The 26,858-nt window shown below is 39.0% G+C and overlaps 1 protein-coding gene across 1 annotated transcript in view; it reads left to right on the top strand.

The window, feature by feature from the left end:
• The window catches only part of LOC149158733 (ABC transporter C family member 14-like), a 414,770-nt gene that overhangs the window by 70,637 nt on the left and 317,275 nt on the right, over positions 1 to 26,858 (top strand). The window contains exon 5 of the mRNA XM_089434081.1: positions 10,781 to 11,101. Within this exon, the coding sequence (XP_089290207.1) occupies positions 10,781 to 11,101 (321 nt within the window). The remainder of the gene's footprint in view (positions 1 to 10,780; positions 11,102 to 26,858) is intronic.

Raw genomic sequence — 26,858 nt, 5'->3', positions numbered from 1 at the left:
CCCTTCTAAACTCGATTTCCCTTCAAAATCCTCCAAACCACAGTCCTCATTTCCCTCTCTTCGCTGTTGTCCATCCTCATTCGATCCACATCCATTTTGAAGAGTTCCCTCTTGACTTGCGTTTTCTCTTGTAGACTTTCTCCCCGCAGTCGCAATCCGTCCTTGCCCTCGTTGTCCTCCATTCGTCAGCGATCACCTGTGACTCCCTCCCTTCCTCCCCACGCAACTTCTTTCATCCATCGCTGCCCACCATTAACCCTTTGCAGTGTCCTCCTTCCGTCCAAGCTCCAAACCTTGCTTATGCCGTCGAGCTCCACACCTACACACATGCACAGCAAAAAGCGTTTGATTTTTTTTTTTTATGTTTTATTTGTGCGTTAGGTTAGATATCAGTTTTATTTAGTTTAGTTCGATTTCATTACTTTTATTTAGTTTACTTTAGAATAATCGGATTTCATTTTCATTTAAAGCTTTGCTTAGTTTTGTTTTAGTTTAGAGTTTCGATTTTCTTTTTTATTTTGATTTTATTTTGTTTTACATTTTTTCAATTTCTTTTTATGATTATGATTTTATTTTATTTTATTCACATTTAAAAAACTTTAAAGAATCATAAAAACTTCTAAATCATAAAATATAAAACAATCAAAAAAAAATCTAAAACATAAAAAAATTTCTAAAAAATTCTAAAAATCCTAAAATTTAAAAAATTCTAAAAATCTAAAAATCTAATTAAAAAAAAAAATCTAAAATTCTCTGGTAATGAAGGAATTAAATCAAAGGGATTCACGCGTTCATATTAAAATTTTTAATGTGGTCTATGGCCCATTAAAATTTTAATCTATTAATCCATTGATTCGTTTTGTTTCTGTCACATTAAAGAAAGATTTTGATTTCTTTAGTTACCATTAAAGTTATTGCCTAAGGAATAATTAAAATTTAAATTTGAAGTTCCTTAGTGTTATTTGGTGATTAAATGCATTTTTTTATATTTCTCTATTGTCAAGTGCGATTAATGTTTCAAAATTTATATTGGCGATAGGAGAAAGTTAATTAATTCTAGATCTGGGCCATTAAGTGAAAATTATTTTAAATCTAGAATTTCTTGCATGTTAAATTTTTGGGCATTTACATGAATTGTTCATGATCGTTGCTTTGCTACATCTATAAGTTTTCTCGGGATGACTTGTTATTACTTAGTCTACGGTTAATTCAATATAAAAGGCACTGGTCTGTAGTCATTTATATATGGTAATTGTGTTTTATCTTAATCCATTTGTCGTAATTGACCAAGACTTGTTCTAAATTCATCAAGTTGTTCATCATTAAAATCTCCTAGAACCTGTGTTCCACCGGCTTTCTCATCCATTTACCTTAAGGACTACCCCCCTTGACTTGCCTAGGAGAGAGTCTAAACGGAGTGAGTAAGGATCAAGAGTGACAACCCTTACTCTGAGCATTGTCGTGGTGCCTAGACACTTTGTGCGACAACATTTTTTGGTGCTGTTGCTGGGGACGAATTTATTGGGCCTTCGTTTTACGACATTCATCTCTCATCTTTCTATCATTCATTTTAGTCAGCGACACAACATTTCCTGGCGTCATTTGATCTTTTCATTGCCTTATCTTTCATCATCTCATTAATCGTTTCATCTGCACTTTTAGCACTTAGACATTTCGGTTCGTTTCTTGTTTGAGTGGCGACTCCACTTATTCATCCATTATTTCTCAGACAAGAAGCCCTCCCTTAGTTGTTTTTGCCTTTTGGATCGTAGAGATAGATTCATGTTCAAGTGGCGACTCCACTTCTTTCATTTCTTACAAGAATTCCTACTAGAAGCTCGCTTCTTGTTGATCTCTTGATTTTCTTGAGTAGGGGTCTCTCTCTAGCATCCATTTGGTCCCTCCTTATCCCTTCAAGCAAGTCATCATGGATGATTCGTTTACCCCATGTCATTTTATTGATTTTTTCCATGATATACCTTAAAGAGGCCATTCATAAATTGCCTTTGTTCTTGGGTGGTCATTCAGTTGCTGTTAGAAAGCATCTACACAGGGTTGCTCATGTAATAATCAAATATTGTAGTTCTCCCCAGTCTAATCATGAAGATGTCAAAATGCGTCTATTTGCCTTTTCTTTAGAGGGTGATGCTTTGAATTGGTTTCATAATTGTCTTGAAGAACTTTCGCTTCTTTACAAGACATTGTCAATGCTCTTACAGATAGATATGGTGATCAAGGTAGCTCGCCTTGTGCCACTAACATTATGCAACAGGATGAAAGTGATCTTGTAAAGGATTCAACTGAAGACAATTCTCTATATCAGAATGTACTATCCACTTGTACCGTTGCAAGACAAATCCATGACAGTGGAAAAACAGGGACAAATTGTCAAATCAGTGTTGACAATGAAAGGGAAAATGATAAGCAAATTATAGAAGGACTAAAGCAGTTGGTTAGAGACATGCAGTTCAGTCAAACACAGTTGGTAAAAAATATGGAGCTTAGTCAAGAAAAATTTATAACTGATTACGTCAAGGATATGAGAACTTTGTACACTCAACTGGAAAAACGTGACGAGGAAATGGAAATCATGAAAATTAAACACTTCGATCACGTAGCCACCATAGTAGAAAGGTGTGCTCGGAATATGGAGGCTATTAGGACCAACATGCAAAGTCAGCATGCTATGGAAATGGAAACCATGAACGCTAATCATGACAGAGAAATGAATTCTATGCAAAATTGTTTGATGACCATAAAACAAATAATGACAAAGTAATAAAAGATATGGAAGCTGGTCAGATATGTTTCCAAACTAAGTTATTGACTATGGAGGAAAACCATGCCAAGGAAGTCAGTGTTATGAAGGTTGAACACTCTAACCAGAGGAATGCCTTAACAATACAGGTACAAAAATTTCAGCATTGGTCAGAGGATGAAAGAAACAAGGAAACATCAATAGATCATAAGCCTCCTTGTCTGCTGCAGCAAGCTCCATCTTATTATGAGGAGGTCATTTGTTCCATTGAAAAGTGGCTAATTGAAGGCGACCTAGATAAAATGGAAAGTAATAAGAATCAGGTTGATGCTTACATGTTTGATCCACTGGTGATAAAAGACCAAGTTATAACTCATGACACCTGTGAAACTGATCCATCATTCTTGACAAAGAAGATGCAAAATGAAGAAAGGCATGTCACGCATATCTTACATACTTCATCTGAGAGTTTTGAAGCAGAATGTTCCACGTCATCAATGATACAGCCTGCCACAAAGAAAAGGTGCAAAAGAAAGAGAATGAGCAAGCGATTTGATGCATTAGATGGACGCGAGCAGCTTGATTTTTGGATAGGAAAAAGTCCTACTGTATGCAAGATTGGATATGGCACATTCGAGAAACAACTGACTTATTTGCTTGAAAGTAGGCAAATGCTCAGTATGCACTATATTGAACGCATCTGATGCCATGGGGCATCTTTGTATTGTATTTCCAACCTTATATCTTATTATTTCAGTGTTTCATTTTGTAGTTAGATTTGTGTTTTTCATGTTATTAGGATAGTTAATAAATGAAGAGCTTATATCTTTCCTGTGCTTAATGTTATATGATGATTTTTTGGATGGATGCTACTTATGTTATATTGTGTGTTGCGTGGATGCAGATTCTGGATTCTCACATTTCTCCGTTGTAGCAATGTGTCCCCAAGTAGAGCCAGATGTTGACCACTACGTGTCAACGACCCATAGCAGTACCCCCCTTCTTTTTTGCAAAAAGGATAGCGCCTGATCGATGTATTCATGCAGTCCAGCTATCATCATCTTATAATATAAACCCATTCTGCATGTGTATAACGTAAATAATTTCAGCAGATCCGTGTCGTGTATGTAATTAGCTAGGTAAACCTATTTTTTTGGTGACGATCTACATTCCGGGAGGTTTTTTGTCTCACCAATCCATTCTTAGATGGTCGGCAGAGTTTTCCTTCAGTCTTACCCCAAAGTTGGAATGTATTTTGTCATTGGGATCTTAGGCGAGTGCTAGTGTTCTAGATCGAGTCTATGTAAAAGTGATTTGGGAATAATCTTAACTATTTGGTTAGGTTATTCTATTACAAATTGCTTGGTTTGCTGGATTATATTTGTGTCGCAGAAATGGGTAGTTTGTGAGGGTCTATTTCAGATGGGTTTTCCCCCATATGATGTAAAAGATATGAAAATTATAATGTGAAGTGTCTTGAGGGTTGAAAAAATAATTTATTCCCTCATAGGTTAATTAATTAAATTTTTTGGCAAAAAATTAATTAAAATCATAAGCCATAAGTTTAATTAATTCTAGGTCCTAGGTAAATTTAAATTCTCTGAAGGCAAAATTCGTTGGTCTTTAAAAATTAAATTTTAAGAGGTCCCGGGACTAAGGTAAATTGATTATTTTGCTAAATTTTAAGTCTTTGGTCCTTAGGGTTAAGTCAAAGTCAAAATTTTGAGGAAATTAATTCAAAAATTTAATTTTTGAAATAATTAAAATGCATTTAATTGAAAATTTCGAATTTCCTCAAGAATTTAAAATCTTGATGGATGAGATTAAAAGAAATTTTAATCCTCATCAACGGTCGAGATTGCTTTGACGAGGATCACTTGAACTAGCCATTGGAGGATTTATCTTTAAATAGGAGGCCATTTGTCAATCAATTCATTTGACCTCTGAGTCGTGTGCCAAGTGAAAAGCTCTCTTGTAATTTTTATTCGGATAATAAAGAAAGACTTTCGGGTTAATTTTCGCCGATGTTACTCTTCATGGAAATACTGTAATATGTATTGCTTTCATGCGTAATTTCTTTTTAGCCATTGATAATAGCTTTTGAAGAGTGATTTGAATATAGGTATGTTGATTTGGGGTAGCATCGGACGTGCTCTAGCCATGAAATTTGGTGGAGAGGTTGGTGCAAATGAGATCTCCAATACCCAGAAAGGGTTTGGGCAGATTCTAAACAGTTCAGGAGATAGTAAAATAATTAAAAATTTTAATGGAGTCCCTAAGTCTAAACTTAGGGAGAATAAAATATTAATGTGTATTAATATGAAACTGTGTTAGAATGGTCCAAAAGACATGAATCAAGCCAGATCTAATCTTAGCCGTTGATTAGGGACTTAATCTCGGCCGTTGATATGTCAATAGGAAAAAAATAAGAGGAGGCCTGAGGGTCACTTGGAGAACACACCAGCGTGATCAGTCATTCTATTATCTAGAGCGGGGTTTGCTAAGAGAGATAGAATTAGTGATCGGGAATTGCAGCTGAGGGGCATTGAGTACAGAGAGACAGAGAGGTAGAGATAATGTTGGGAGAGCAGTGTAGTAGCTGGGGAGAGTGATGCAGAGCCAGTCAGCGCTCACGTAGGGCTACGCAGAGGCAGCTGGGAGCTGCGTAGAGCCTTAGAGAGGCCAGTGTTGCTGACGCAAAGGGCCATAAGGCTGACGCAGGGCCTCCTAAGGTTGATGCAGACCCATTTGGGGTGACGCAAGGATAGCGCTGGGTAGAAAGGGGCTGACGCAGTCCAGAAAAGGCTGACGCTGGGGTTTCTGGGGCAGATTGGTGTTGAGGAGTTGCCGGAAGGATTATCTAGGGTTTCAGCCAGGAGATTCGTCTCAAACTGAGAGGTATTACTGCCAAGGAAATTCTCTATTGGGTAGGCTAGTTTCGGCACCCAGATTGTACTCTGATATTGCTTACTAAAAAAAACCCTTAGATAGCTGCAACGGTTTTCCCACATTGGGTTTTTCTGGGGACATTGGTCCAAAAATAATGATGTCATATGGTGTGATTGTTGTTGTTTCTTTCAGTTGTTGATCTGTAATATGTTGAGCATGCACCAATGTTTATTTTCAGTATTTACATTGTAAATAACTTGTTAAGTAACGGAACAAGTAGGTAGAAATAAATCAGATAAAGTGCATGGAGGGTTTCTAACTAAGTAGACTTAGAAACTTCAACAAGGTATCTTGCTCAGTCGTTGGGGTTTGAATAATAATCTAAATTCTGAACGTAATAGCGAGTATATCTATTTGTCTTAGTTTTATTATTGTTTTCTCACTCTACGTTGATGGCTGAATTGAGTTTTGCAGGAAAGTCTTGATTTTTAGATCATCGGGTGTTCGGGGAAGTTTTCAGTTGGACCGATGAACTCCCGATCCGTGCTTTCTGAAGAGCCTAGCTTAATTTGATCCCGGGCTTATCATAAGATATTTTTACTAGGGATGCGTGAAGGGCTTTGAGCTCAACACCTCCTTTAATTTTAAAAATTTAATTTTTTTTACGTGCGAAATTGATGAATCTGGCTATTAAGAGCCTTAGATTATCAGATCTAGGAGCGGAGTAGGACTCACACTCCCTAGATCTGATAGATCTGCCATTCATGTGCAAAGATCTGTAATTATTTTCAGTTTTCTGACTTGGTTTTGCTGGGTTTTAGTTTTTTGGGTCATTGTATATATCATTTGGGTGTTTCTTGTTGTCTTGCAGCTACAGATCTGAAGGAGAAAACTGTGTAGAGTCTAGATCTAGGCCCTGGAGGGTGAGATCTGGATCTCTGGGTTCATTATATTTTTTTCCCAGGGATATTATTCAGACATTTTGCAGTCCAGGGGTTTAAATTTAAATTCAGATCTGGAAATTTAGTGAGGGTTTTAGGGTTAAATCTGAAGCAAGTAGATTCATAGTTTTAAATTAAGATTTCTGGAATTTTTTTAAAGAAGTTCTGGTGGATTTAAAGAGGTTATGGGCCACCATTTTTTCTTATTGATTTGCTGCCTGGGTTTTTGGGTTCACTGTGAATTTTGAAATTATTTTTAAGTCCTTGCTGCCATATATCAGATTTGCGTTATTCCTCAGTCCGTTGGCCTGTCTCTTCTTCGCCGCTTGCACAACCCTCTCCTCACTCTTCTGCCATCTCCATTTTGCTGCCATCGCATCCATAAACCTGCAAGAAAACAAAGCTTGTTGCCATATTGCTGCCAGTATACTTCACCATCTCTCTGAGCGTCCCTTCATCCTTCCGCTGTCCGTATCTCTTCATGCTGGCTAGCCCCTCCTAAACTCAATTTCCCTTCAAAATCATCGAAACCACAGTCCTCATTTCCCTCTGTTGTCCATCCTCATTTGATCCGCATCCATTTCGAAGAGCTCCCTCTTGACCTGCGTTTTCTCTTGCAGACTTTCTCCCCACAATCGCAATCCGTCCTTGCCCTCACTGTCCTCCATTTGTCAGCCATCACTTGCAACTCCCTCCCTTCCTCCCCATGAAACTTCTTTCATCCATCATTGCCCTTTGCTGCGTCCTCTCTCCGTCCAAGTTCCAAACCTTGCTTCTACCGTCGAGCTCCACACCTGCACACACGCACAACAAAAAGCATTCAATTTTTTATTTTTTTTTAATGTGTGCGTTAGGTTAGATATCAGTGTTATTTAGTTTAGTTCGATTTCATTACTTTTATTTAGTTTAGTTTAGAATAGTCATATTTCATTTTCATTTAAAGCTTTGTTTAGTTTTGTTTTAGTTTAGAGTTTCGATTTTCTTTTTTTATTTTGATTTTATTTTGTTTTACATTTTCTCAATTTCTTTTTCATGATTTTGATTTATTGTATTTTATTCACATTTAAAAAACTTTAAAAATCATAAAAATATAAAACAATCTTAAAAAAATCCAAAACATTAAAAAATTTCTAAAAAATCCTAAAAATCTAAAAATCCTAAAATTTAAAAAATTCTAAAAATCTAAAAATCCAATTTAAAAAAAAAAATCTAAAATTCTCTGGCAACGAAGGAATTAAATCAAAGGGATTCACACGTTCATAATAAAAATTTTAATGTGGCCTATGGCCCATTAAAATTTACATTTATTAATGCTTTGAATTGTTTTACTTCCGTCACATTAAAAGAAAGATTTTGATTGCTTTGGCTACCATTAAAGTTATTGCCTAAGGAATAATTAAAATTTAATTTTGAAGTTCCTTATTGTTATTTGGTGATTAAATGCATTTTTTTATATTTCTCTATTGTCAAGTGCGATTAATGTTTCAAAATTTATATTGGCGATAGGAGAAAGTTTAATTAATTCTAGATCTGGGCCATTAAGTGAAAATTATTTTAAATCTAGAATCTCTTGCATGTTAAAGTTTTGGGCATTTACTTTAATTGTTCATGATCGTCGCTTTGCCACATTTATAAGTTTTCTCTAGATGACTTGTTATTACTTAGTCTACGGTTAATTCAATATAAAAGGCACTCGTCTGTAGTCATTTATATCTTGTAATTGTGTCTTATCTTAATCCATTTGTTGTAATTGACCGAGACTTGCTTTAAATTCATCAAGTTGTTTATCATTAAAATCTCCTAGAGCCTGTGTTCCACCGGCTTTCTCATCCGTTTACCCTAGGGACTACCCGCCTTGACTTGCCTAGGAGAGAGTCTAAACGGAGTGAGTCGGGATCAAGAGTGACAACCCTTACTCTGAGCGTTGTCGTGGTGCCTAGACACTTTGTGCGACAACAAGACTAAGCTTAGAGGGTCACTTAGGGCATCAAGTGAAATTCTTTGCAACCATCCAAAGCCCTTGAATTTTGGTCCACTACTACACTAAAGTTTGTTCAAGATGTCCTCCAAGTTTGAAGCGACTACGACGGTGGAATCTTGAGATATAGCAAGCCTTCGAAACGAGACCATTTCTTTCCCTAGTTTGATTTGGGTTAGCATCCTCACTTGGATCATTGCATTTAAAATTCAAAAGAGATTTTGTCCTATAATCCTATTCTCCTCCCGAAATTTGTCAAGGCCTTCAAGTGTTGATAAACTCCACATCCTTGACCTAGTTTGGGTCCACTTTGGTTCTTTGTGGTCCCACAACTTTATAACTCAAATTCCACAAGGATTGCATAGAAACCATTCCTCCACATCGAGGAAGCTTCTTGTCAAGCAATATTCTCCAAACCTAGGCTCAAGTATCCTCTTAGCCCTTCCTAGAGAGCCCATCACCTTGCCTTTTAAGCAAGAAAGTCATTTAATTGTGTCTCTTGTTAGTAGGCTTTAGGAATCACCCTATCTTATCATTGATTCATCCTTTCTTGTGATTCCTCTCATACCGAGACTCCTCCCAACGGTGAAAGTCCGTAAAGAGCAGGGAGCCTTAGCTGAGGTGAAAGTGGGCTATTGCTCCATCGTTGCCCGTTGACCTAGTAGTTGCTCTTTAGGATCCCCTCCTAGGACCCTTGCTAGTTTGAGCTGTAATAGGGTCAACTTGCTTTGTTTGCTCAAATATCAGAGCTGATTTTAAATTTTGTCCATTTGATTAGTGTTCATGTTGCAAGCTCAGTTGTCCACCTTGGAGGACACTTGGAAGTTAGATATGCATCCTTGTAGAGCATACATCGTCTTGAAGGGGTTTGGGAGGTAACACGTAGTTTGCATTTTTTAGTTTTTGATTTGTGCAATGCATATATATCATATATGTGTGGAATGTTTACATATCATGTGTTGACTCAAGGGCTGTTATAATATAGTATATACTAATGAAAACGTTCTTTTGGGTATATTTTTAAATATGAATGGTTTTAATTGTTGAAATCTTAATTTTATATGTTTCTAGTTTATATATATATATATATATATATATATATATATTGAAGGCAAACTTTATACGATTCCCTGCATTTCCCCAAAATATTTGGATGGAGGACAACATCAAATGCTAGCTGCAAGAGTGGCTGGTTACCTGAGGGACTTGATTGGATTAGAACCTGTGACCTTCCCATTGGTGAGATGCCCTTGGTAGATGGTCCAACTGATTGAGCTAACATATGGGCTATCTTTCTATCTATAGTTTTGGAATTGATTTCCATCACAAACTAAATTGGAACTGTAGTGTTGAAAAAAGAATTAATGGTAGTTGGGAAGCATAGCCATATTTTTCTCTTGAAAACTATTGTAATTGGTTTGGGCAAAAAAAAGCTCCTCTTCGAAACCTTGGTTACACCGGTGCTTCTGTATGGCTGAGAGGCTTGGGGCTGTAGTATCTCCAAGGAAACTTGGATGAAAATCATGTAAACCCAAAAACAATTTAGAATAACCTTAGAATTAAGTGCAATACACCTTATGCTAGTATCATTTTAGAAGATGGGCTTCTTCCCATTGAGCCTAAGGCTATGGTAAGGAATTTAATGTACAAGCACGAACTAATTACATGAAAAATGAAATGCTTCCTTTCAATGCTCAAACATCAGTGAAAGTCATTCAAGGCTGAAAGGGGGTTGGACTAAAGATGCAGTCTCTTGGTTAAACCATTGGAGTATAGTGGAGGAGGACACCCTCCATAATATCCATATTGTTAAAAGCACTAGCGTAACTGTGTTTGAAAAGAACATGTGGAGCGATAACGACATTGAGAAAAAGAGAAAGTCGAATTACTACAGAGAAATCATTAGCATGAAATCAGAAACACAAACTCTCCGTTGTTGCTAGCACAAGAAATAAAATAAATATTGCAAATATAATAACAAATTCCCATGAGATTCATATGAAATAGGGCATTGGACAAGAATATTTTAGTTAGGCATTGATCCATACATATTCTATTCTAATGCTCCACGTATATTGCATTCCTTGATTTTATAAAACTGATGACTTGTTACATTGTTTAGTTTAGCTGGTGGTATTTTTATAATATCTGAGATTGTAAAGTCCTTCGATGAAGCTTTTTATTTGTTTACGCAACAGAACTGGTTGAATGCAGGTGAAGGTGGGTGGTAGCATAGCATATGTGGCACAGTCTGCTTGGATACAGAATGGTACCATTCAAGATAACATCTTATTTGGAAAAGAGTTGGACCATGTTAAATATAAGAATACCCTAAAGCTATGTGCACTAGAAAATGATCTATCTCAGATGACATATGGTGATAAAACTGAAATTGGAGAAAGAGGTATCAATTTGAGTGGTGGACAAAAACAGCGTGTCCAGTTAGCGAGAGCTTATTATCAGAGTGCAGATATATACGTTCTTGATGATATTTTCAGTGCTTTAGATGCCCATACAGGAAGTTATCTATTCAAAGTAAGTATGCTTTCGAAGAGGGTTTTGGCTACTATTTTGTCTTTTATTCAAAAGGAAATTTAACGTTGAAGCGATTTTATTGGGAAATTCTAAAATGTGTTGCATACAATTCTTCTTTGTAAAGGATGTCATGATCTGAATATGTACCCCCATTTTGCTTAATCTTACACACTTTTATTTTTGGAGTTTCATTAGGAAAACTGCCCATGTTTTTTTTTGTTTCCTCTGTTTTTTCATTATGTTATTACCTGTATTACTCGGATCTTTTTGCATGCATTGGATACAGGTCCATTTGGTCCCTTAGTGTGGTACATTGTTTGTTTTTGCAGAACCATTTTTTATTTTCAATAGGCTGAATATGATATTGCAATCCATTGGTCATGTTTATTTTTGGAGCTCTTTTTAATTTGCCATGGGCCGTAATCATAATATGTTTACAAAATTGCTCAAATATGTAAATACATGCTGTTCAGGAGGTTGAAACCAAGCACTGCTAAAAGTACATATGTCTCAGTGTTTAACATTTCTGTGAAATATCCTTTACATGCACGGTGAAAAGGGGTGTGTGGTCTTCTCGAATCTCAACAGATTCATATAGAAAAATTGAATGATTGTAGAATATTTTGATGCTTTTCTTTCTTAATTTTTTATTTGATATATTATTATCAAGGGAAACTAAAATACATTGAATTCAACCAACAAACTGAAAAGTCTTATACTTCAACAGTCCCCAAGAAAGGCTAGCTAGTCAAAGCACCAAATGGGCAAGGCCCAGACAAATTGAAACAAAGAAAATACTATTGACATCAGAAATATGAACATATTTTAATCCATATGAAACTTATAAATATTCAACAAAGAACTAGCTGATCTGCAAGCATGCAGCCGCTCTACAGCAAATCAGTTTCTGAGAGGACAATATGCAATATCCTTGACCATAATAACTTTTTATATGTAGAATATAGGAATCCTGAGATTTATTTTCTTAATCAGATCAGTGGCTCCAATATTAAGTGCCCTTTCCTCTTTTTCTTGTCTTTAAAATAAAATTGCTGCATGTATTATATTTCATTTGTGAAAAATAGTTTTTCTCATTTTTTGGGCATTGTTTTCATTTGGGCAAGGATTTCGTGGGGCTTCAAAGCATTTAGGCCCTTATTGGGCCCCGTTCTACAAAACCCACATCTTCAATCTTGGATGCAGAGGCAGAAGTGAAAGCCGCTTGATTTGTTGTGGCATTTTATCAAGAAATTGTGGTGATTTTAAGATCTGAACTGAATAAAAAATTTTGCAGGGTTTCCAGTATAATTTATGGGGTTTTGGGATATATTTTAAATTTTTATACATATTGGGTTTCTGGGCTTTTAACATTTTATTTGTGTAGGTGGATTTCAAAGCTAGATTTGAAGAATTGATTAAGGGTTTCAAGGGTACAGTCCTTGAAAAAAATATTAAGAGGGATTCTAGAGGTGGATCTAGGCCTAGGAAGGCAAGATCCATCCTTTATTATTCTCTCAAACTCAACGTCAAGATTCAGGGAAATTTTGGTGATTATTTGAAGAGGAATTTCGAGATCTGATTTTTTTTTCTCTGAATTGGCCAAGTGTCTCCAAGCCCAAAGGGCTCAAGGGTTTGATTTCTGAACCTTATTCTTCTTACTGTTTGCTACAACTACCTAATATCTCTCTAATGGTGGTCAAATATATACAAGTGGCATGAAATAAATTGGTAATTTATCTAATACTTTAATAGGTCACTTAAGCATATTTGGGCATTATTTGTTTGACTAAAATCATAAGTTTTGGTGACTGATACCTCTGCATTTGAAGTCTGATATAGGAACAGTGACATAAGGTTTACTTAGGTATCTTAAAATCACCCAACAAAACATATAAGCGAAGTAACAATTTATTGCATCAATTGGCTTCTTGTTTTTGGTTCACTGCATGGCTTATCTATGAATTTTTGATTTCTGGTAGCGTCTGATGTGCTCTAAGTCTCAAAATTTGCAGGGAGGCTTAAACACATGCATTCTCCAATATCCATAAATTGTTTTGGGAAATTCCACACAGAGACAATTTTATTAAAATAATTAATTATTTTTAATGGGTGCCTAAGTCTAAACTTAGGAAATTAAAATAATTAAAGGGTATTGATCTAACTTTGGGTGAAACTTCTAGAAGAAGACGAAGTCGTGTCCAAATGATGCGATCCATTGATTAGAATCTAATATGGGCCATTGGTTCTCAACTGGAGGATTATAAGGACATCTATGGTCACTTGGAAAACACATCAAATGAAGATCAGACGATCAAATTTCTGAAGCAGAGCAGCTGCTAGAGAGAATTTCAAAGTGATCTTTTGTAGTGAGGGGCAGGGATAGTTCCAGTTGGAGATTTCTCTTGATTTGGGAATACTCAATAGAGGTAGCGCAGAAGCCCAAAATAAATCTGTAAATTTGCTGGAGAATCGATTTCCAGAGCTAGAGGCCGGGGTGTGAGACCAGGAGGGTAGAAGTCGAGTTCTCAGAAGAAAATCGATCGGCTGGGAGGAATGACGTAGACTCCAGTAGCTATGACGCAGGGCCTACGCAGTGATTGTGTAGAGATTTCTCAGGGGTAGCCAGGGGTTGGCCATTTAGTGGTTGGATCAGCCAGGATTTCCAGTGATAGTGTGAGGTAATCTCACTCATCTCTCTGTTAGTAATATTCTCTGTATTGGATAGCCAGCAGGGCATCCAAAGATTGTATTCAGAATTACTACGGCATAATAATAAAACCCTCAGCTGTTGCACCGGTTTTCCTGCATTCGGTTTTTCTGGGGACATTTGTCCAAAAATAACTGCGTAGATGTGTTGTGTATTTCTTTCTTGTTTCTGCATTTTTATTTAAATGGTGAAGGCTGCAGTATATAAGTTTCGGTGTTTACTGTAGGAAACAATAAATAATTTTGTTCGATAATTAACAAATAGAAGAAACATAATCAGTTGCTGCAGTAGAAATTTGGGCATCCAAATTTTCACATGGTATCAGAGCCGCAGGCGAAACAAGAGAGCAGTGCAGGAAGAGCCCAATGCTGAAGGAAGAAGGGAAGTTGAAGTGTTGCATAGGCAGCGAATCGAATCTCCAGAGGGAGTGCGCAGTTCAGGCAGTTGCTGGGTAGAAATACGTCAGAAGAAAGAAGAGACACTCTAGGGAATTTCTTCCTAAGAGAATTCCTAGCCAGGGAACTCGAATTCTCATTTGCTGAGCAGTAGCAGGAGAGGAGAGGTCATTCAACTTTTTCGATTCGCAGAGATGGCAGCCAGTGGGTTGAGAGATCAGGATCAGTTGGATGGTGCATTCAACTATGTGATCTGGAAGGCAAGGATGTCATGCCTTCTGGATGAACATTTTCTCAAGACCTACGTCGACAGTGTGGTAGCTGTGCCCGCAGATCCAGATTTGCTCAAAAGGTACAAGGGAGAGATGGAAAAAACAAAGAGAATGATTCTTGACGAAGTGAAGGATCATGTGGTCTGTCACATCGCTGGTAGAGGGACTGTCAAGGAGATGTGGGATGCATTGTCGACGCTGTATCAAGGATCTTTTGAGTAGCGGAAGATGTACTTAGAGCAGAAGATGAGGTTGAGGCAGATGCAGAAGGGGGAACACATTGATTAGTTCCTTGCAAAGCTTCAAGAGACCTGAGATGAGCTAGCATCTGTGGGGTCTACACCTCAGTCTTCTGAGATGGTAACACTGGTCCTCAACTTAGTTTCAGAGGAGTGGCAAGTATTTGTCTAGAGCATCCTGAGCAGGGAGAACTTGCGAGACTGGGAAGTAACGTGGGCAACTCTTAAGCAAGGGGAGCGGAGGCGAGACCTGGTCAAGTGTAAACTTGATGGAAGCAACAGTAGTGGGTCGAAGCCCAAGGAGGAGGAAGAGAATGCAACCCTCTTATCAAAGGGGCAACAGGAGAAACAAAGGCATAAGAAGGACGTCTCAAAGATCAAAGGCTTTAGGTGTGGTGAATTTGGTCACAACGCGACACAGTGTTCTCTCGGAAAGAAGGACAAAGATGGGAAGCATGATCCAAAGGCTGCGCCCGCAAAGATCAAGGAGGAGGAGTTTGCCATGATAGCCCAGATACCTCGAGGAGGGAGGTGGGGTGATCTAGAGTTGTAGTTCGAAAGGATTGCAAATGGGCAGGATCTTTGAAGAGCCGACCTCTTGGATCAATTCCTTGCTACGGGAGCCCAGATCAAAAGTAGCAGGATGGACCAGTGTCAGTTGGAACAAAGGAGTGCCAGAGTGATAGTTGCAGTGGCTAGGAGCGCCAGAGACTAAGCAACGTAGAGTAGAGTTGAAAGCAACGTAGTTGGCACAGAGAAGAGGTCAGCAGCAACATCGAGGCTTTAGAGGGTCAATGTAGAGACTAGCAACAATCAGACTCCAACAACGAGATGCATCATACTGAACAATTGTTCAATAATTTGGGATGCTTTCCGGTTGCTGATGTAGTAGCAACAACAGTTGGAGAAGGTTGCAGTGTTGGCAGCGGTAGTGCCAATAGCAGCACAGATGCAGTGTTGGCAGTGGTGGGGCCAACAGCAGTACAAATGCAACATTTGCGTAGTGTATGGTGGGCAGTGATGTCAAACATCAGCAGCGCAGAGGGATATGTTACAGAGAAGGGTGATGCTTCAGCAGGTTGCATTACTAGAGCACATTCCTCGCTAAGAGAGAGTGTTGATTTCTGGTAGCATCGGATGTGCTCTAAGTCTCAAAATTTGCAGGGAGGCTTAGACACATGCATTCTCCAATACCCAGAAATCTTTTTGGGAAATTCCACCCAGAGACAATTTTATTAAAATAATTAATTATTTTTAATGGGTGCCTAAGTCTAAACTTAGGAAAATAAAATAATTAAAGGGTATTAATCTAACTGTGGGTGAAACTTCTAGAAGAAGACGAAGATCGAGTCCAAATGATTTGACCATTGATTAGAATCTAATCTGGGCTGTTGGTTCTCAACTGGAAGATTATAAGGACATCAATGGGCACTTGGAGAACACATTGAGTGAAGATCAGAAGATCGAATTTCTGAAGTAGAGTAGCTGCCGGAGAGAATTTTCGAAGTGATCTTTTGCAAGGAGGGGTAGGGATAGTTCTGGTTGGAGATTTCTCCTGATCCGGGAATACTCAGCAGAGAAGGAAGAGAGAGATCTAGCAAAGGCAACGCAAAGCCAAAGAGGCTGATGCAGGGCCACGTAGAGGCAGTGCAGAAGCCCAGAAGGAATCCGTAAATTTGCTGGAGAATCGATTTCTAGAGCCAGAGGCCGAGGTGTGAGACCGGGAAGGAAGAAGTCGAATTCTCAGAAGCAAATCGGTCAGCCGTGAGGACTGACGCAGACCCCAGTAGTTGTGACACATGGCCTACACAGTGATTGCGTAGAGCTAGCCAAGGGCTGGCCATTCAGTGGCTGGATCAACCAGGATTTCCAGTGATAGTGTGAGGTAATCTCACTCATCTCTCTGTCAGTAATATTCTCTGCGCTGGATCCAATAGGGCATCTAGAGATTGTATTCAAAATTACTACTACATAATAATAAAACCCTCAGCTGCTGCACCGGTTTTCTCGCATTGGTTTTTTTTGGGGATATTTTTCCAAAAATAACTGTGTAGATGTGTTGTGTATTTCTTTCTTGTTCAGTTTCTTGTTTCCGCATTTTTATTAAAATGGTGAAGGCTGCAGTATATTAGTTTCGGTGTTTAATGTAGGAAACAATAAATAATTTTGTTCGATAATTAACAAATAGAAGAAACATAATCAGTTGCTGCAGTAGAAATTTGGGCATCCAAATTTTCACATGATTGTCATAGGCATTACAAAGGTTTGAAAATACATCAATTGCATAAGCACTTTTCACTGTTAGTTCCCTATCTCAAGCTTTCTAATTTTAACTCAAAGGAAATAAAGATTTTAGGACTATTTGGCATATTTAACATTGAAATATCTCACTGCTGTCCTAATTATCATAAAAGATTCAAGTTAGCTTTCTGCTGTCCAAGAGGCTCTAATAATTGCACACATTGTTTACGCTGAAGTCTGAAATCATAACAGTGTTACCATAAGAAAGCTTGCTCCATTCTGGGATTGGATTTAGTATTGGGTTGCTGTGTGTATTTTTTGATATCACATAAAACATAAATTACTCTCTGCTGTCATAGAAAAGCTTATCCACTGCTGTTATAACATTAAAGTGAGCTTATTGTTGGGTTATTGTCACATTGCTTCTATTGTCTCAAGGATATTAACTCATTCTTGCCTTGTGTGATCTCTAAAGGTTTCAAGTTTTACACTATAAGCTCACTCACAAAGCACTTGAAACATCAAGACACCTAAATTGTGTTATTTGGGTAGTGGCATTAAAGTATTTTGATCAAAGAATATCTTGTTGCGCATCTTGTTTTATATCATTTGTCTTTTGAGATCTAGTGGTCTTCATCTCTCTAATTGGTACAAAAGCTTTGGTATAGCTCTCATTCTTGTTTTATTGGTAATACATCTTATTGAATGATAACATTACATTGGCACTTTAAGATTAGAGATTTGTGAATCTTCTTGTTTTAATTGAGCATCTCTTAAGTTGAATGGTCATTGTCATTGAGAAATCTATTTGGCATTATTTTGTTGGGTTTCTAATTATCTAAAGAACATTGCTAATCTTATAAAAGGGTTGTTGGATAATTGTTCTTGGTGGATAAGCAATCTTGTCTCTTTTGCCATCATTGGTTTATGGTTATTGTGAATCTTTGGCATATTGGCAATCTTTCTCTTAGAACATACATCGTGTATCTTGATTGGCACTTGTATCATTTAGCACTTTCTCCTTATGGGTAAGATTGTCTTGAGAATATCATTATCAAGTACTTGTCTCCTTAACACAAGATTATAGCCTAAGTACTTAATCGTTAAGAAAATCTTAACTTAAGATTCACTCAATCCACCTTGCATTGCATCCTAAGTTTAGTTGCATTTAATAAATTACCTCTAAGCATAAGCTTGGTTGATAGATTTTTAGGACAACCCTTCTCATTTAGCTTGAGGGGCCTTGACAACTCTTCGGTGGTTAACATGATGACCTTGCAGTCGTCAGAGCCACAATCTTTGCAACGCCGGAGGCATCAGGTGATAGGAACCTAACAGAAGGTATTGTTAATCAAGCCTTTGCTTGCTTCTTGTTGGCCTCCTTCCCACAAACTATCTTGGAGCCCATCTTCAAAATAGTTAAGGGAAGGGCACACATAGATTAGACATCTAATTAAAATTAACCAAGATATTTGCATTTGAAGTAGGTCTTAGGAATTTCATTTCATATAGGATAGTAAAGCATCGAAGCAACAGTTGTCCATAGGCACTGGTTTCAAATATATAAATTCAATATAATCCTTAAAATCTTACTAGATTTAACCAAGTGCTAGGCCACTCAACTGTGTCTCCCTGGCTCATTGGTTCCCAATTTGTCCTTCATCGTCTCATTTCCATAAGGTCTACCCCCCATAACCTGTTGTTGGGAGACAACTAGAATGGAGAGGTTGGGGATTAGGGTGACAGCCCCCAACCTGAGTCGTTGTCATGGTGCCTGTACAATTTGAGCGACAACATTTTTTGGCGTTGTTGTCGGGGACCAATTTATTGGACCTTGGCTTTGCGACATTCGTTTTAGTCATCTTCATCTTCTCATTTGTCATCTTTTCATTTTTCCCGCCAATGCCACATTTTCTAGCGCTGTTATTGTGAAAATTCGGAAAACCCCGAATCCTACTGTAGCAACAGATTAAGTTTCTTCTATTTGTTAAATAAAATGAACAAATTATTTACTGTGTTCTACGGTAAATATTGAAACCAATACACTATAACCTTCACAAATAAAATATTGTGGAAGAAAAATAACGCTGGAAGAATAGATGCACACACACACAAGTACACAGTTATTTTTGGACCAATGTCTCCGGAAAAATGCAACTTTGGGAAAACCGATGTAGCAGCTGAGGGTTTTAATTATTATGCAGTAGTAAATCTGAGTACAAAACTATGGATGCTCAAATCTAGCAATCCATACAGAGAAATGACTGACAATAAGTCTAGTGAGAAAAATCTCACTCCCATTGGCGATCCAACACTGACCTTGGCTCAAGATGAGTTGCTCTCTGCTACCTCTGTGCAGTCCCTGCGTTAGCCTACGTAGTACTGCGTCCCACAACTTAGAATTGTGTCTCTCTCGCTATCTGATCAACTGTTGTTTGGAAGATGGACTCTCCTGGCCTCCGGGCTCCCACTTCGGCTTCTGGCACTGAATCATTGCTTCTCCCCAGCAAAATATGGATTCCCTGCTGAAGCACTGTGCTGCCTCTGCGTGGCTCTGCGTTGCCTCTGCGTGGCTCTGCGCTGCCTCTCTGTGGCACTCACTACCTCTTTGTAATGCACTCACTGGAATAGGAAAAACATCCTCTGACCTTACTATCCCTGTCCCTCTCTCATTGCTTTGAGCTCACTAGCTCTCTCTTCGGCAACTCAGTGCTGCTACTCTGGAATTCGATCTGCCAGTAAATTCAAACTATTGGTGGCTCAAGTGTGTTCTCCATCGCCCATCAAATTTCTTTTTATAATCTCTCATTGAGACATCAACGCCCAAGATTACAACATAATTGATGGCTAAGATTAACTAGAACTCGATCCATGTCTTCTTCGAGAAGATTCTCACCATGGCTTAATTAATACCCTTTAATTAATCAGATTTTCTAAGGTTTAGACTTAGGAACCATTAAAATACGATTAATTATTTTAATTAAGTCATCTCTAGGTGGAATTTCCAGAAACGATTTTTAGGTTATGGAGAATACATGTATTCTAGCCTCTCCACCAAATTTCGTGGCTAGAACACATCCGATGCTACAAAAACTAACACTCCCTCTTAGTGAGGAATGTGTTCCAGCGCTGCAACCCACTGAAGCAACACTCTGTCTCTGCACCACCTCCTATTACGCTACTGATGTCTGGCTATTGCTTCCCACCAACCACTACGCAACTTTGATATGCGTTGCATCTATGCTGTTGTTGGTCCTGCTCAATTGCTGCCAACACTACAACTCCCTCTCCATCTGCTGCTGTTGCAACTGCAATAACTATAACTGAAAAGCATCCAAAATACTGAAATAATTGTGATCGGTATGATGCATCTGTCATTCGAGTCCTGATTGCTGCTAGACTCTGTGCTGCCACTAAAGCCTCTGTGTTGTTGCTGACTCTGCTCTGTGCCAACTGCACTGCTGCCAACTCTACATTGCGCTACCCAGTATCTCATTGCTACTAGCTACTGCATCTGTCACTCTGGTATCTAATTGCACCATCTGCCACTGATCCATCCTGTTACTGCATGCTATGGGCTCCCGTAGCAAGGTATTGATTCATGAGGTGGGCCTCCTCAAGAATCCTGCCCAACCTGTAGCTCTTTGGGGCTACAAAACCAAATCACCCCATGTCACTCTTGGAGGTATATTGGTGATCATGGCAAATGTTGAAATTTCTAAGTCTAACCCACTAAAAATTTTCTTGCATTATCTGGTGTGTTTCTTCTACTTGTTTAATTACTGAACAAGTTATTTAACCATATAAATACTGAAATAAACACAATGCAGTCTCAACCATCTACAGATCATCAACTAAAAGAAATAGACAAACACACAAGGGAAACTGTTCTTTTAGGACAATCGTCCCTGGGAAAACCCAACTTGGGAAAATTGGTTAGCAGTTCTGAGGGTTTTATTATTAAGAAAATTTTCTTGAGTACAACTGGGTGCCAAACTAGCTCACCCGACAGAGAAATCTATTAGGTGGTAATACCTATCTTCGGTAGCAGATATTTTGAAAGTCTTCTCCACGAAACTCTCTCCAACGACTCTCTGAGGCTTTGCGTCAGCCCTCCTGGCCTCTGCGTCAGCCCTCTGATGCTTTGCGTAGCCTTTCTGGCCCTCTTTGTCACCTCTGCAGCCTCTGCGTCACTCACACAGGCCCTCTGGCCCTTTGTGCAGTCACTGTTGGCCTCTGCGTCAGTGTTGCACGAAGCGCCCCCCCCCCGGTTCCAAGCCCCGAAGCGCGTCCCGTACGGAAGCGCCTAGGAAGCTTGGCCGGAAGCGCGCTTCCGAAATTTTTAGACGCTTCCTGGAAATTTGGAAGCGCTGGCGCTTCCGAAGCGCCGAAGCGCGCTTCGTACGGCGCTTCCCAGACGCTTCCAGACGCTTCCAGAAAAGCTTCCGGAAAAGCATTTAGAAAATCGTTTTTTTTTTCAATTTTTTTTTAAATTTTAGGTGAGTTTGCTTGTTGGGGGTGGGTCCACCTTGGGTTAGGGTGACAAATGAAAGCAAAAAAAAATATAAATATAGCAGATGCTCCCTCATGGTAATGTTAAATTCTTAAAGTAAAAGTGACATTCTCCTTTATTTTTCATTTTCATCCTTTTACTTAAATTTTTAACATTACCATGAAATGACTCAGAATGTTTGAGAGTGGTTCCAGCCTCATTGGACTTCATATGGAGAAAATAGAATTTCATATCCTATTCAAAATTCAGCAGACTTAACAGTTTTCAGGTATTCAGGATCAATGGGATTGTGGCATTTCATTAGATTATATCAAGTATGAAGGTATGCGATTAGCATTTAATCAAGAGCACCAAGCCCTATATGTACCCTGGTGTTGGTGGTGTTAATTGTTGAACTCCTTTGTCACGCGGCACGCCCTTAGCAAAAAATTACCTTTCAATCAAGTCAAAATCATCGATCAAACATGTTAAGCTTTTTCTACCATATTTTAAGTCTTGAATTAGGTAGTTTGATCAAAATTGGGCAATGTTGACTAATATCCCTAGACAATCGAGGTAGAGGCAAAGGCTAGACAAGAGGAGAAGAATCTATATTCTAGATCATTAATGTACAATGGATGTTATATCTATCTTGATTTATGCAAAAATATGCATGTTTTCATGTCTTCTACAATTAATTTGGTATTTGGGATGTTTGTTTTGAGTATAAATGCAAAAAATATAAAATATATATATATATATAGCAGACGCTTCCGCGGACGCTTCGCTTCCTAGATTTTTGGAAAATGACGCTTCGGCGTCCCCGCTTCCAAAAAACGCTTCCGCTTCGCTCCCGCTTCGCTCCCGCTTTGTGCAACATTGCTCTGCGTGGTTTCTGCTGGCTCTGCATTTGCCTCTCTGCCTCTGCACTGGTCTTTCGACACTATCTCTGCCTCTCTGCTATGCACTCACTACCCCTCGCTGCAACTTTGATCACTGGTTCGATTTCTCTTAGCAAACCCCGCTCTAGAAAACCGAACTGACTGATCAATTTGGTGTATGTCCAATTGACCATCAAGCCTCCTCTTATACTTTTTTCCGTTGAGTCTTCAACGACTGAGATTACATCTCTAATCAATGGCTAAGATTAGATTTGGCTTGATCCATGTCATTTAGAACCTTCTAATCCAGTTTTATATAATACCCATTAATATTTTTATTTTCCTAAGTTTAGACTTAGGAACCCATTAAAATATTAATTATTTTAATATCTCTCTCACCGGGTAGAATTTCCCCAAACCATTTTTGGGTCTTGGAGATCTCATGTGCTTTAGCCTCTCAACCACTTTTCATGGCTAGGAATGTGCTCTAGTAATACTCCACCAGTGAGCATCATCCTGATCATCCGACACCAGTACCTGTGCTGATGCTTGGCCTTCCTGCCCAACATCCTTTGCATTGCTGCATCCTGTACCGCTGCCCATGGCTCTACCACTGCCACTGTTACATCTATACGACATCTTCCTCTGCATTCGTGTTGCTGCTGGTCCTTCCTCCCAACACTGCATCTGCACTACAGCCCTCTCTCATCATGCTGCCCATAGCACTACCACTGCTACTGCTGCACTACAACTCAGTTATTGAGACGATGGTAACTAATCTACCCAACTACTGACATCCTTGTCAGGCTAGAAACCCTCCTGATGCTGAAGCTCTCTCTGCTGCTATCCTGTGCTCCCTCTGCTGCCTCTACACTGCTGCAACAAACTTTGTGCCTCTCGCACCACTGCAAACACCCTTTTGCCTTCCCGCACTGGTGCAACCTCCTATGTGCCTCTAGCACTATTGCAACCTTCTTTGCGCTGCCAGGGACTAGTGCACTCTAGCACTCTCTCCCACTCCATCCGCATCCGCTGCTACCGACATCCGCCATCCTGCTACTATCACTTCGGGGCTCCCGTAGCCGGATATGATCCAAGAGTTTGGGTACCTCAAGGATCGTGCCCCTCATCTCCTATAGTCCTCCTGACTACAGCTCGATGTCACCCCACCTCTTCTCTAGAGGTACATGAGCACTCATGGCACAATCGTCATCATCCTGTACCTCCTTTTCCGCCTTAGCTGGCACTGCCTTGGAGTCAGACACCTCTCCCCTATTCTTCTTCCTAGGACACTGGGTTTCATAATGGCCCAGGTCTCCACAGTTGAAGCACTTAATCTTGGAGAGGTCCTTTTTCTTTCTCTTCCCTTGCTGCCCCGCAGATTCCAGAGTCGCATCCTCTTCCTCCTCTTTCTTGACCCGAGCTCCTTTGCCACTACTTCCTACCTTGGTCAGTTGTTTGATCTTTTCTTGGTGAAGAGCTGCCCACAGTTCTTCCCAATCTGGAAGATTCACTCTGCCTAAAATGCTTTGGACGAATGTCTCCCACTCCTCGGAGACTGCGTTTAGGGTGTTCCTCACCATTAAATCCTGATCCGGCGTGGCCCCTATGGAAGTTAGTTGGTCTCGAATCTCTTGCAGCTTGCTGAGGAAGTGATCTATTTGCTCCCCATTCTACATCTGATACGACCGCAGCCGATTCTCCAGTAGCATCTTCCTCTGCACGAAATTTCACTAATACAATGTCGTCAAGTTGTCCCACATCTCCTTTGCCGTATTCTTCTCAGCAATATGCTAAACTACATGATCCTTGAGCCCATCAAGGATTATGCACTTTGCCTTGGCCATCGCATCCTCATACTTTTCATTATCAACTGGGTCGACTGGGATAGCCACGGTTCTCAAGGCAAAGGCCTTGATGCGATGTCTATTTAGAATAGACAGGATCTTGGCCTTCCAGATAACAAAGTTGGAGGCCCGTCCAGCTTGTCCTGATCTATTGGGTCCCTATAATACTAGTGATTACCCCATTACTATTGTAGTTATACCCCTTATTTATATTGTTGTGCCCCCATTGCCCCCATATTGTTATTAATGTGCCCATAGAATCCCTCTATTGTTATTTTTGTGGCTTTATATTATTATTGTTAGGTCGGCTGGATTATATTGTGACTCCTTAGACTCCTATATATAGAAAGGAGGTTTTGTCATTTGAATCATCCAAGAATTGTTCATTTATGTAATGTAAAGGAGGTTGCCCCCTCGAAGAGGCTGAATTCTAAGGCGTTGATCTATCTATCTTTTCTTGAGCTGGTTTCATAACATTTGGTATCAGAGCTTTGGATTCTAGGGTTTCGCTGCTCCAAACAGGTCATCGTGGCATTTTCGCTATAATTTTTTTTCTGTGACGTTTCAGAAGTCGCAAAAAAAATCCATTTGAGAAGAAATCGCGCTCAACCTTGGGTCTGAATTTCAGAGCTTTTCGCGCGATATTTTCGGAGATATGATCCGAGGAAGTTGGTCTTTTTGCAAACCCTTGAATTACACTCAAAACAGGTGACCTGGGGAAAATCGTCATAACTTTCTTTCTGAGCATCGGATTGAAATTTCGTAAGAAGGTACAGAAAGAGGACGGACTGTAGTTTTCTTTTATATATTTTTCAGAGTCAAAGGTTGAAACAGTGACACGTGGCACTTCATACAAGTTCGCTCTACTGAACTAGTCTATAATCAGGTCACTGCGGGAGATTGTGCATAACTCTTTCTTGGAGAATCCAATTTGGATCAGACTAGTGGCATTGGAAAGAGAACATAGAAGGCTACTATAGGTCACAATTTCAGAACTGGATGATTCGAAATTACAGAGATACATCAGATTCAATATCAGGCTTCTACAAAGTAAAAAAAGGTGTGTAGTTTTTTTTTTAAATTTTTGCATAAGCTTGGTTTGAAGGAATTCAAAGGGCATAGTAAAGCATTATTATCGGTAACTGATGCCCCGAGGAAAGAAAATGCAAACACCTAGTAAGGAACCTGAAAGCTCTAGCATGACTCATGAAGAAGAGGAAGAAATGCTACATGATATATCAAAATTACAAGAACAAGTGCAACAAATTTCACGCTCACAAAAGCTAACAGATGCTAAGATAAATGGCGTGGAATCTAAGATAAAGGGCATCGAAGCTAAGATGGATGATCTGAAGACAAATTTGAGGACAGATTTGAAGACAGACATGGCAGATTTGAAGACAGATTTGACAAATTTTCTACAAGAAATACTTACTAATGGTGAAAAGGTTGTAAAGGAAACTCATGATGTGAACAAAAGAAATGTTAATCATGATTCCATAGACTCTAATGTTGGATCGAAGACCCACCATATTCCAAAAATCGATATGAGGAAGTTTGATGGCAAGGATCCCGCCACATGGATATTACAGATGGAGCAGTTCTTTGATCTCAATAATGTGCAAAACACACAAAAGGTACGTATGGCAACTTTATATTTGGAACCAAATCAGTTTGTATGGTATCAATGGCTTTGCTCTCGTAAACAATTTATCACTTGGGCAATTTTTACGGAAGAATTGATAGCACATTATGAGGATACAAAAAGCAACACTTTTTTTAGCCAATTGATAAGTCTCAAACAAAAGGGTTCAATAATGGAGCACATTGAGGAGTTCCAAAAATTGAACATAAGGGTAAAAGATATTCCAGAGGAGCATAGGATTGATGTGTTCATAGGGTCTTTAAAGGATAATATCCAACATGATGTTCGACTTTGGGAACCTGATTCATTAGAGAAGGCATTCAGGTTAGCAAGAAAAATGGAAAGCAAAATTATGGCAACGAGGAAGCATACCACTCACAACTATAAAGACGGAAGTGTTGTTGCCCCTAGTCTTCCACAACCTATAAGGTTGACACCACAACAATTGGAAGAAAAAAGAGCAAAAGGGCTTTGTTACAGTTGTGATAGCAAATACACTAAAGGTCATAAGTGTGCTGAGAAGAAATTATTCTACATAGATTGTGAAGAGGAAGAAGAAAAGGAGCAAGAAAGGTCAAAAGAAGAGGATATACTCCAGGAACAAAGCCTAGATGAAGAACAAATAAATCTGACCATATCTTGTAATGCATTGGCAGGAATTACCACTCCTCAAACCATCAAGATAGAAGGACAAATCAAGAAGAAAAAGGTAATAGTGTTGATTGATTCAGGAAGCACCCACAATTTTATTCATTGTAGGGTAGCAAAAGAATTGAATTGCTTCCTATATCCAGCACCAGAGTGTCAAGTGATGATTGCAAATGGAGGAACAATAAATTTCTCTGGAAAGTGCCATAATATCAAGCTATCCATGGGAGAATATGTATTGACTAGCCCAATGCTTTCCATTCCAATGGGAGGTGCTGATGTTGTACTAGGAGTCCAATGGCTACAATCCTTGGGTACAATAGCTTTTAATTTTCAAGAACTTTTCATGAAATTTTCTGTGGAAGGAAAGGAAGTTGAATTAAGGGGTAT

The sequence above is a fragment of the Pinus tabuliformis genome, chromosome 5_2 (assembly GCF_031772625.1).
Source record: "Pinus tabuliformis cultivar Carrire ecotype Pingquan chromosome 5_2, CPIR1, whole genome shotgun sequence".
NCBI classification, from domain to species: domain Eukaryota; kingdom Viridiplantae; phylum Streptophyta; class Pinopsida; order Pinales; family Pinaceae; genus Pinus; species Pinus tabuliformis.
This window is presented reverse-complemented; position numbering and strand designations above follow the sequence as displayed.